Source organism: Sorex fumeus, unplaced genomic scaffold (genome assembly GCF_029834395.1).
Source record: "Sorex fumeus unplaced genomic scaffold, SorFum_2.1 ptg000043l, whole genome shotgun sequence".
Classification (NCBI taxonomy): domain Eukaryota; kingdom Metazoa; phylum Chordata; class Mammalia; order Eulipotyphla; family Soricidae; genus Sorex; species Sorex fumeus.
This window is the reverse complement of record NW_026606100.1, coordinates 44,966,803-44,979,795: the sequence shown is the minus strand read 5'-3', so window position 1 is coordinate 44,979,795 and position 12,993 is coordinate 44,966,803. Positions and strand designations below refer to the sequence as shown.

Sequence of the window (12,993 nt, the reverse complement as noted above, 5' to 3'; positions counted from 1 at the left end):
TGGGAAGAGTAAGAAATCTTACTCTCAAAAAAGGCTTCTGAACTAGTCATTCTGAACTAAAAAGTAAAGTTAAAAAAAAAATAAAGTAAAAAAACAAAACAAAACACTTAAATCTAGGTTTTCAAGAGATTCCTCACTGTAAACTTCCTGGAAAGTATCTGCATATACCTGTGATTTGATTTAAAAAAATAAAAGAAAAGAAAGACGAAAAGAAAAGAAAAGATAGATAAGAGTCAAATGTAAAAATGTTTGGAAAGTTAGAAGGAGTGGAAAGGGGAGGAACATGACACAGATTCTAAGTCATGATCCCTAAGGGCTTTTAAATCTTCTGCCCTAGAGGGTAAAGAATTTCATTGCTAGTAAAAAGCTTTGATAAGTCAAGAAGATACTGCATAATTAGTCACAGAGCTAGCTATATTTGGCCCAGAAAGGTATAGGATGACTTTAACTTCACATTGCTTTTTGTCCCCTAATTTTCTAAAATTCAAGTTTTCCAGTTTTAACCCAGGGGATGAAGCCTGACAACTCTTTTACAGTAATACTGTTTGCTGAGCTTCTCTGAAAATAGAGCTGAAGTAGATTTTCACGTACAACTCGACATGCTTTGTGTTTCTGTTATATAAACTCGCTTTCATGACAACTGTTAAGAGAATTCAACTAATTGGGGAATTGTTTATTTTTAAAATGATTTATACTTTTGTAATCACCAGTTTTGTCGATTTATTTTCCCAGGAGAATAATCAACATTAAATAGTTCAAAAGAAGCTAATAAAATTAGTTGATCGTTTTTAGGAGACTTTTTACAAACCTTGCTCCACCCCCACCCCCCTTGTTCTGGAGAAAGAATATACTATAGGGAAATAAAATCAACCAGCTCCACTCCTCCCGCAAAGCCCGCAGGTTTTCGATAAAATTACTCTAAGAATTAGTCTTATTTTTAATACATGTAAAATAGCAAAACCATCATGCCAACATAAGGAATATATACTATAATTCATAAGATCCTAATTACCAAAACAATGACATAGGAATGGTTAGATGCAACCTAGCAGTCTTATATACGATGCAACTACATATTGTATGATCATTCCTGTTATATATTACATTCGAATCTCATCAAATTAAGCGGCCTATGGATAAATGGCATTATGAAATAAACATTTAATATCACAATGGGGTCATATTCTGCTACTGCACAACCATAGCATGCGGGAAACTATGCATCAGCTGTAAACAGTGAAGTGTCATCCTCCTCCAGAAATTCAAAGAACATGAAAAGTCCATAGATAGTACTAAACATCAATTATATTTAAGTGATTTTTATATTGAAAAAAACATCATATCATATACGGAAGTTTTAGATTTCTCGGCTATGGCTCTCAGTGTAGCCTATAGCCAACCGGAAGTTAAGAAACTCCCCTTCCAAAGATCTTTCATGCTCTGAAGCTCCTCAACTGTTGTCGTTATTAGGACACAAATGATTATATGTTTCAATGTGAAAGTTGTTGTAATATCATTCTTCCCTTCTACCATTAACCAGTTTTGAGTCATTAAGAATATGCTGAATTTGGAAAACAATGCACTTATTCTTAAACTGGACACTTTCTCTCATGGCTTCAATGCATTCATGTTAGAGAAATAAAAATACTGTGGGTGCTTTTCTCTCCTTATTGTCTCAATGAAAGAGCTGGCAGGCGCGAACCTGGGACATGTATCATTTGGGAGACAGTGCCTCTAAAAATTTCTCCTAACATCTTTGAACAGTAGATAAAATCTCTAGCAGTGAGGAGAGAAATATCAAAGGTGTTCATTAATGGGCTCTTATAAAACGGCAGGTGGATCACTGAGGTCTGATCCAGTGATTTGGAGGCAATTAAAAACTATCATCTTGGAACAGAAACTTGGGCACACTGTCAAAATGACTTCCGCTCTGTTTAGGCTTGTGGTTTTAGGAGCTTGCTTTTTGGAAGGAGGGGAGTAACTGATTGCTGGACAGGCTCTTCCATGCTCTATCAGCTCTGATAATGAGTTAGGCAGTTGGCATGGACTACAGGAATGTCCTCTTCACTCAGAATTCTAATAAACCTCCTGTGAAGTCGCACATACCATTCATCCAAATGGGCTAATTTGGGCCTGCATTCCAGTTATGTAGAAAATGGTCACATTCTCTGACGGAGTTTGGGACATGAGAGTCATGTGAAATACTGACATACAATCCCTACATTCTATGAAATCAAAACCTTGCTTTTACATTTATACTGAGATAAAATAGCATTTAAATCCATTGCCATTTGTTCATTTCCTATTCACTTCGCATTAAATATACAAGAGGTTTAAGTTTATGTGTATGAGGCAAAAACTGTACAATTTTCATCATTCAGGCATTATAAAATGTCTCTCTTTAAAGTCTTGAGATATAAACAATTTGGTTTATACGAATTACATATTTTTCATCTGCATTAAGAAACAATATACATCTTTTTTTTTCTAGAGTAATTTAATATTACCTATGATAAGCCTAAGAGAGTCATAAAAACTGACTTCGTTGCCGGTGACCATCAATACTGTTACTTCTAGAAAACTTGTGAGCATTCTTTGGCCACTTGGGTCACGACCCATTTGGAGGGAGCTGGACTCGGTCCTGCGGTCCGTACATGGGCTGGCCTCCATCAGAACCGAGGCCAGAGACCAGCTTTAGAGGAAGCCATTTGCAAAGTCAAAGACTCTGAAAGAGCTGGGCACAGTTTCTGCTTCTCAGACACAAGTTCCCTGACGTGTTGAGAGGTGATGCTTTCGATTTCTGACCCCTGAAGTCTTGTCTTTACTCTCTGAAGGCTTCTGTTGTGAAATATCCACGAGGGCACTGGCAATCGCGAGACCTGGAAGAGAAGGAAAAAGGCGCTTAAGTAAATGCTTGGCTGGACATTTCGGGGTCATGGACAAACTGTGCAGAATTTGAGCAGACAAATGTCTTACAAACAATCAAAGGAACTGGAATATCGTCAGCAGAGTATCAACACCAAAGGAGATGTCTAGTTATCAAATTAAAAGAATATCGTTCTGCTATCCTGTTTGATTTTATGCTTGACAAGAACGCTTGGCAAGGTGTTCAGGAGTTCTAAAGACTTCAAATTTGAACAAGATATGGTTCCATCAGATACCCTCATTTATCATAGCGACAAATGACAAATAAATCATTTTTGCTTCTGTTGAGACCAAAATGATTTTGGAGTTAAAAAAAAAAAGAGTTGCAAAAGAGATGGAGGAACCAGATTGCTTTAAGAAGAGGTTACTGAAGTACTCGGGGTTGATTCTTTTTCATGGTATTGGAAACCGGGCTCTAATCGGAGCTAAAACTGATCCCTGAGACTTCAGGCCTTCTCCATGGTGCCAAAGGGAGGCTCTGCATCTTTTCTATAACATTTTTTCCTACATAAGGGGTCACTGAACTCTTTTCTTCCTGCAGGTCACTTTATTCTAAGGAAAGCTCAAACATGGATGGGCAAGAACATAACTCCAGAGATTTATGAACAGAAAGAAAAGAAATAAAGAAGAGAAAAAAACTTGTAAGAGGAAGGAGAATTCACCTAGTACAGCACTGCCAAGAGGGAGAATGTGGCTCATAGGGTCTGTGAAAAGGCCCAAATGGAACGCAAGTAAGTTTTGTCACAGATCGTTTCATTTCCCTAAGGAGGTTTTGATGACTTTTGAGTCCTTTCCATATCTAACAGAAAACTTCTGGCTGGGCAGAGAAAAATGGGGTGAGAGGAGGCAGGTGAAGGGATCTCAGTGCCAGGTTCAAGTTGCTCAGAAATGGAAAAAAGATAAACAAGATTACAAGGGAAGCATCAGATGAACTATACGCAGGCACCCACGATGATCTGGGCTCATTTCTGGACCACACAATTTATGACCCACCTTGACTACACCTACTGGTGCATCGAAAAACAGAAAAGAAGGTATATGCGAAAGGAAATTGATGAGAAATGACGTCACATTATTTGCTATATTAATTACACCCATCAATGTCCAATCTGAAAGCCTTACCTTCTCCGGGTTGTTGTTAAGCCAATCTACTCTTTCAGGATATTAGATACTTCCCTGATTCCTTAGAAACCGTGCAAGTTCAAAGCTTCAAAGTTTATTTTTCCTTTTGTTTTTTGGGGTTTGGGGACCACACCTGGTGGTGCTTAGGGGTTACTCTAGGTGTACTCAGTAATGAACCCTGGCAATACTCAAGGGACCACATGTGACACTGGGACCCACAGTCAGCTGATTGCAAGGAAAGCCTCTTAACCCTCTGCACTATTTCTCCAACTTTAAAGTTGGAATAAAAATTGCTTTCTTGACCTTTGAAGAGCAGTCATGAATGGCTAAAGTGTCCAAGAGAGATGTTCTTACCACTTTGCTAGGGGAAATAATTATGTTCTTATTTCTTTAAGAGGAGTCAGACCACTTGTTTTGTTCACAGACCATGGTTGGGTTAAGAGTTCAGTTCAGGCAGACCTTGTTTCTGCATCTCTCCTGGCATGCTTCCGTCATAACTTACGTTGTTACTTAATCCTTGGCCCGTCTCATCCAGAGACAGCCAAAGCAGATGATAATATATGTCTCCTTTAAAGTGGACAGAGAACACTGAGACTGATTTCAGGGATCACAGCCTCCAAATATGAAATCATGTTATTCATTAAACCACTGTATGACCTAGTGCAAAGGAGCTCCGGAAAACAATGGTTTTTCTATTTACAGAAATGTTTTTCTCACAAGAAATATAGCACCCAAGGAGGAGTAAACAGTTTGTGTTGCCAAACAGGAAATACTAATCCCAAACTGACACTGTATCTGTGTATTTTGGGGGTATATGAAGTCTAGAGCCTAATTAGTGCCTCTCCTAGCACATCCTGGGCTTACTAATGATTTGTGGGCTTGGAAACACTCAGTTAAAAATAGGAAATCCAAAACCATATTAAATTCTTAATTTAGAAACAAACTTGCCAATAAGGGTTATTTTTCATTTGACTGATTTTTGTCCTTCACCAGAAAAATGGAACCATCAATGCCTCTTCAGATTACATAAATGGCAATGTGCAAGAAGTTTTGCCTTTTCCTGGGGCAGTGAGATGTGAGGGTCCTTCCAGCAACCAGCCAGAGAAATGCTTGCCCAGGATTTATCTTTTCCCTGGATTAGATGATGTTTAGATTCACACTAAAGCTTCATAGTTTCTGGACCACATAGTTGGTGGTCCATCATAAGTCATTAAGATTTATGAATATTACAATTCAACAATTATAAAAACTGCACAGGAGTGCATGTGTATGTGTGCATCTTACATGTTAATTTGCTGAATGGTTTAATTTTTTTTACTCTTCTCATTTCTTCATGTCTTAATATATTAGGAGAGCTGAAACACTACCACCATCACCCATCACTCAGCAGCTGATCGGCTGTCTTTCAACCTACAACCAGATTGCGGAACACAGGACTGAGCAAGAGAGACAATGAGCAAGAAAGACAAGGCCCCCAAATTCCTGAATTACACTGCATGTGAGAGGCTCATTAATAAAGAGCCAGAGAAATTAAGGTAATTTATTTCCTTGCCTTTCAGCATACTCTGCTATTGTAGGGAACCTAATTTTTTTTAATTGACATCAAGAAAAGTCCAGTTTGTAGCTCTTTTTTCAAATATTTTTTATTTTATAAAGTAGTTCACAACATTTGATAACATTTAATTGTCAGACATCAATCGCACCACCATTACACCTTCCCACTACCGTATTTCGGACCCATCCTGAACTCTAATCCCTGCCCCAAAGCAGAACTGAAATAATATATTTTTGTTTTGTTTGTTATGAAACACTGCTGAAAATGCTACAAAAAGTGTCTTTAGAGGAAAGAGTGTGAAGATTGTTGTACTTAACCAAGGGCCATTAAGCCCTTCTCTAAGAGATCACTAACATGTTGTTAAAGTTTGAACTTTGTGTGCTCTAATAAAAGGTAAAGGTAAAGGCCCTCCCGTTGATCGTCGATTTACTCGAGTGGGCCCAGTAACGTCTCCATTGGAGACTTTGTTATTACTGTGCTTGGCATATCGAATACTCTCGGTAGCTTGCCAGGCTCTCCGAGAGGGGCGGAGGAATCGAACTCGGGTCGGCCATGTTGGCCGCTTGTAAGGCGAACGCGCTACCGCTGTGCTATCGCTATATATATTATATATATATAATATATATAATAAAAAATTATTTCCCTCTAGGATTGGTTGCCTCCTGCTTTGAACCCCATCAAATGTGGTGCGGTACTCTTGGAGTATGGGTAGGGTGTGGGTATGAAGTGTTATGCGGCTGCAAATGTGGCCGCATGGTCCAAGAATAGGTTCACCCGTGGCTGAGGCTTGGCCTGAGCTTGTGGAGAATGACTGTGAGGATGGCAGCAGTTGAGTTCTGGAGGTTTTTGGCTGCCAGGGCTTGGTCCCTTGGGGCAGGGTGGGGCTTCACTTGCCCCCCCTTTGGGGCACCCCAAGTGAAATAACGGGTTCCAGTGGCATGGTGACGAGATTATCTGTTGCCAGACAGAGATAAATCCCTGGCTCTTTTTCTATCACCTTTCCTCCCCTTCAGGTAACACTTATATACCAGCGAGAGACTGAATACATTGGGACAGACCATACATGAAAAAAGAATTCTAGTCTTCCAGCACCAACAACCTCCCCAGAAAATAAAATAATTCCATTTCTACAGTAATCCTTCCCTGACAGGGGCTGTGAGTTCAGGCCTGGAGGAATCAGTTTGTTCCTAGAGGGGAACAGATTACTGGGGGTCAGATTACTGACCTTGTAACAAGGGATCTCAGACTTGGAGAAATACTGACAGCTTCTCTTATTCTTTTGTCCCTACTTGGCAACAAAAGAAGTCACCACAGAGCCACATCCCGCCCAAAGAGGGGCCTTGTTTTCATGACCCCTTATCTATAGCTTAGAATCAGGCAGCCTGAAACCTTCCTTCTCTCATCACAAAACAGTGCTCCTCCCCCCCTCCACCCCCACCCCCGCCCCAAATACACACACCTCTTGGACCTCTACCAAAGATCAGCAAGTGGTAGTTCTGGTGGTAGAGCAGGTTCTTGAGCAAGTAGTTTGAGAACTTTCCTGAATTAACAACAAATACTAACCCAGGGCCAGAAAAGTGATTCAGTGGCTAAGCCTCTGTCTTGAAGGTGTAGTACCTGTATTGCAAACCACAATTATAAAAGGAGGGAGGGAGGGTTGGAAGGGAGCGGGAGGGAGGGAGGGGGAGGGGGAGAGAGAGAAAAAGGAAAAAGAAGAGAGAGAGAAAGGAGAGGGAGGGAGAGAGAGAGAGAGAGAGAGAGAGAGAGAGAGAGAGAGAGAGAGAGAGAGAGAGCTGTCATCCATACAGGCAGCCTGGAGGTTGGTGGAAGGAAAACTGGGGACATTGGTGGTAGGAAATGTATGCTGGGGAAGCGTTGGGTGTTGTAATATTTTATGGCTGAAACCCAATCATGAACAACTTTGCAACTGTGTATCTCACACTGTTTCAATAAAACAAACTAATAATAAAAGTCACTTAGAAATAAAATCACTTTTAGGCATGGAGGTTGGGGGCCCCCAAGCAATGCTCATGGCCCTAGCCTCCCTCCTAGCAATTGTTGGCGAATGGTTCATTGCAAGGGCCAGACAGTGTTTTGGTGCTCTGGTCCTTTGGTGATGGGCATTATCCCTGGAGCATACCTGGTGATGCTCAGGGACCTCCAGGGCTGCACAGGCAGTGCCTGAAAGACCATATGGTGTTAGATCAAACTAGGGTGGTAGTGTGCAAGGCATTTGCCTTAACTATGGCCCCCAAATCTTCATCCTGAATCGAGGTAAAGGCTTTCTTTGGGATTTGATATTCCGGGAACATTTCCAGGTAGGAGTTGTTCTGGGTAGCAGCCAATATCCCCATGAGGTGGGAGGCAAGCCTTCACCCCACAGGTAATGCATGGGGCACGTGTGGCCCACCGTCAGAGTTCCATTAAAACCAGGTCACTCCAGAAGATCATTTTTCAAAACCTCACACAAATCATCCCATGCAACCCACTTACTGTGTTCTCTAGGCCTCACATACTTTCTTGTTATCAGAGCAATATAATTAAGTAGGAGAACAATTCATTATTTTAGACTGGTGGTCTAAAGGAATTTCATTTACCACGTCAAGATGAGGCACAGAAGCTGCAGGCTAGCAGAATTTGCATCAAAATATGCTGGGAGATGCAATACAATTGCAGGGGATTCAATATTTATTGTGAGCTTTACATGCTTTACCTTTTTTTTTCTTAAATACCAGACATTTGGACATCCCAAACAGGAACTAGAGATGAAGTCAGAAAGTCCGAAGCACTGTCCGTTTCCTACTCATTTTCATGGCCTCTGGGTGTTCCCGAGTGGAACTGGCTGACAGAGAATATCAGAGTGTTGGCTCTGGGTCACTCAGCCCAGGGCCAGCTGGGAAGGATGTTGCCTCTTTAAGGACCATGCAGATATGGGTATGATTTAGAAGTATTTAGTCGTTACTAATTTGGATACCAAGAGCTATCATGGAGAATCAAATAAGCAGATGAGCCAAAAACCAAACATCTTCCTAAGGGTGGAAAGTGAAGCTCAATGAAGCCTTCCACGTGTAAGGCCTTGGGGATGGTTGGAAAGGGGTGTGGCCCAGATCCCAGATTCTAAGGGGGGGGGGGGGGGAAAGTATCTGCATTTTAAAAAAGGAAATCTCTCTGTTTCTCTATAAACATGTGTAGATATGCCCTAAAGAGAAAGCAATATAAATGACTAATCACTGTTTAAGTGCTAAGCCACAACCAGTGGTTTTCAGGTCTCACTCCTGGAAGTGACACAGAGATCACGACTGTGGGACCCCAGGAATCCTATGCAGTGCCAAGGACTGAACCCAGGCTAGCTGCTTGCAAGGCAAGAGCCACCCACTCTGCTGTCACTCCAGCACTGTAAATACATCTTCTTAAGCCACTAAATCAGCAATGAACACTACCACAAAGAAACATGGGAAATTCAGTTGTCGTTAGTAAAACTCTAGACTCATAATGGCAGTGAGTTGGTATTAGTAGACTCCAGCAGTAACAACCTAATCACAAAATTACTGATGTGTGTTTTTTCACAATTATGCAAACAATTAATAAGTACAGTAATAAAATACTGCACATCAAATGAAATTGCCTTGGAAAGAACATTCTTGCTTTATATATCAACATACTACCAGCATTTTACATTGGAACAAAGCCTCAGAAAAAGTCATTCATTTTGAAATGCTTGCCTCCCAAGTCTGTGTAAAAGCAGGCACCACTATATATTTTAATTTTCCAGGAAAACAGCTTCATTAGGCGTGAAAGGTTAATTGCAGGTTTAAGTAGAGCTCAGGGATCAGTGTGGGGGTCTGAAGTGAATTCACTGCCTGTTTCAGGAAGACTTGAATGAGAGCTGTAAACTGTTTGCCCTGCTGAAATGTTTTACTACCTCATTTACTATCTGTCTTCTTTTACGGCTTGTATTTGTAGTTCTTCTAAACCTTTAATGGCTACAGTTTTATTTCACTGTAATCAGATTTAAATGGAAATACCATGCTGGGATGTTTAAGTGTTTTCCTTCTGATTGTATATAGCTACGTATTACTGATCAGAGTCTCGGCCATCCCTCGCATGATGAAGAAAGTGACTTTGGGAAACTTGGATATTACGCAGAGGCTAGTGACTGTGCAGACTTAACATTCCACACGGCCACCCCTGCCAATGTGCAACTAGGGCTGGATGCATAATTAGAAAATATGCATTTCCATTTTAATTTATCTGCTGGAAGGCCAGCACCACTGAAGTCATTATTAGGCAAAGCTCCAAAGGTTACATTATTGAATAAAAATTAAAATACTTCAAGTGCTGAAGACAGTAGAATGACAAATGGGCTAGTCAGTCACATTTGTCTGAAAGTTTAAAGTGTTGTTTCTCCTTACCTGCTGAAAGCCAATGACACTCCGGATGTCAGGGTTTGAGAACCAACGATAACTGTATCCTGGTTATAAAATTTGGCTTGGCCTTTAGCACATCATAATATTTTAAAATTTCATTTAGAGATGTGTGTGCAAGTTATAGAAAATGTGATCCTTCTCCAGGACCAGAGATGACAGTTGGTGTTATATCGCTAAGCATTCCCCACATTTCATAGGAACAGTTCTCTCATTGGCCAGAGGGTACTAAGTAAATCATGACTGATACTGTTTCAAGTCACCATTTAATTGCGAATCCTTGTGACTCTTAACAAGTAAATCCTCTCTTATGCCTTATCAATTCTAATTTCAATTACATAGTAGGAAATTTTCTAGGTTCATTGAAACTATTCTAATTCTTTGCTTTTATATTCTAGCTGTGTAAATTACAAGAATTAGCCTTGCAGAGACCTTTCTGTGTTGTTAGGTAAATTTCCATTAAGAATTTCCTCTTTTTTTAGACACAGGAGAAATTTCAATTGTTTTTTCATTAAAAAAATCTGATATATGATAAACTCTCATTTTGAGCTCTAATCCTCCTGAATTTAAGTTCATTAATGTGTGTGATACTCTTGAAGAGAGTGAACTATGAGACTCTGTAACAATGTCCACACTTTATTCTTTATTAGAAACACTGTAGTTTAGCATTTCTAGTAGCAAAAAACCATTTGTTGCTTTAAATTAAAATTGGACTATATGTTATTTTATAAACTACTGTATAGTGCCAATTTCAATAAGAAGACTCAATTTTATCATCAAAGTCTTCATTTTTATCAATGAGCGAATAGTTTTGAATCAGATAGGAAACATATTTAAAACACTGAATACTCAAGATTTTGCCTCTATTTATTCATTCATTCTTTCATTCAATTGCTCGAAACCCACTAAGCCAATCATACTTAATTTCAAATAAGGAACAAAATTTGATAGAGAGATGGACTTACAGCCAGATCAATCTGGAGCAACACTGTCCGAAAAGTAAGACTGTGTTCGGTCTTCAGGTCAGAATTATTTGAATACATTGGACAATACAATGACAACTTGCTCATGAAAAGAAAAATGACTGCCTACTTATTGGGGAATAAGTAGAAAATAATGGTGGCACAATGGAAGAATTAAAATATTCACTAGAGAGATCATTGTTGAGAAAAAACATTGCTTTTATTACTGTAAATAGTATCATTATTTTTTAATCCAATATTCAAAGTTACAAAATGCTTTTCTATTATCTAGGTTGTTCCTCAAGACTATTCCTTTGAAGTGGGTCAGGAAGCTATTTTTACCCTTGCTTCACAGATGGCCAAAATGAGGCATGCGGTGATTAAATGACTCACACAGCTGGTGGCAGTGGTGGGACCTGAACCCAGAACTCCCAGACCTTTTCACTTGTATTCTGCTCACCTTACAGACATTAAAAGGAAATGCTGCTTCGGCACAAGTAACTTTCACATCGTTTTGAGCCAAAAAAGAAAAGGACACAAAAATTGGTAGGAATGTGAAATCAGTTATAATTATGATCATAGGTATCAGTTAATGTGTGTGGTAATGAAACAACAATAACAACTATGTATTTAAAAATATAACCCTTCTGCTAACAGTTATTGGATCTCCTCCATCTGCGAGGCATTGCCCTCCACTACACTGACGGGGATTTTCATCCTCTTATGCAGACAGGAGTGGGTAAAAAATGCAGGTCAAATGAATACATTTATATTAAAGTCCTACTGCAGGCAGGGCTTAAGTTGGTTGGTCTCAAAGAGTCAGAGTCACTGCCAAATAGCATCAAACTAGCCAAAGACAAAAGAGCCCCTAGATTTGCTATCAATGCACAGACACATTATAGGCAGTCGACGTAAGGCATGACCAAATGCAAGATGGAGTGAGGTCTCTGAGGAAGGTGTGGCAGTTGAAGAGCACCAAGGATGGGCAGACCAGCTGGGGTTGAAAGACAGTAGTCAAGGCAAAGATGCTAGTGTGAAGGGTATGGTGTCCTCTGGATAGAGAGAGCGTGGGGACATATTCAAGAGAGAGAAAGCGTATCTGGACCTTAAGTCAGTTTTTTTTTTTTTTTTAGCTTTTTGGGTCACACCCGGCGATGCACAGGGGTTACTCCTGGCTCTGCACTCAGGAGTTACTCCTGGCAGTGCTCAGGGAACCATATTGGATGCTGGGAATCGAACCCGGGTCGGCCGCGTGCAAGGCAAACGCCCTACCCTCTGCGCTATCTCTCCAGCCCCAAGTCATTTTAGAAAAAAGTTAAGACCTAGTTTTAAAAACACATGCATGTTCTATTTTGCAACAACAAACTTTGTTTTCTTCACCAGGAGAGGGGATGCAAATCTTGGTGTTTTTTGTTTGTTTGTTTGTTTTTTTTGTTTGTTTGTTTTTGGTCACTGGGAGTAGATGAGATCACATTGGTAGAAAGAACAGAGTAAGAAGAGAAGTACAAGGCATGGAGCAGGAGAGTCCATGAGAAGACTGGAAGACCCAGAAAGGTAGGAAAAAAGACAGGTCAGAGTGTTCAAAACTCTGCTAGAAGATTATTCAGTGGCTAGTTACAATCTTTGCTCCTGTTTGCTAGAAATAGTCTCCAAATTTCATTACAACCTTAAGCGAGCTGTATCTGTGGCTTCCAAGTCTTTCTTCTCTTTAAAAAAAAAGAAAAGATTGAAGGGTGTCCTGAGAGATTCTCTTGAAAGAAAGTAGTTGCCGGTTGCGGCTAAGGTCACTCTGAGTCCCTGCGGCTGCCTTTCCTCAGACCCTCCACAGTGACTTATCCTCTCTGTCTCATTTGGCGTCACTGTGAAGTTCAGGGGTCCTGGCTGATTTCAAAATCTTCTAGAAATGTGTCCTTGGTCTTGTTAGCTAACAGCCCCCAAAGAACTGGACATACTTCTAGAGTGAGAAGAACCACACCGACAATATTCATTAGGGTTTTTACTTGTC

At 40.2% G+C, this 12,993-nt stretch overlaps 1 protein-coding gene across 1 annotated transcript in view; it reads right to left on the bottom strand.

Moving 5' to 3' along the window:
• Positions 1-658: 658 nt before the first annotated feature.
• ATRNL1 (attractin like 1) overlaps positions 659-12,993 on the bottom strand; it is a 788,116-nt gene continuing 775,781 nt past the window's right edge. Inside the window, exon 29 of the mRNA XM_056120591.1 lies at positions 659-2,879. Coding sequence (XP_055976566.1) covers positions 2,755-2,879 — 125 coding nt within the window. The 3' untranslated portion in view covers positions 659-2,754. The remainder of the gene's footprint in view (positions 2,880-12,993) is intronic.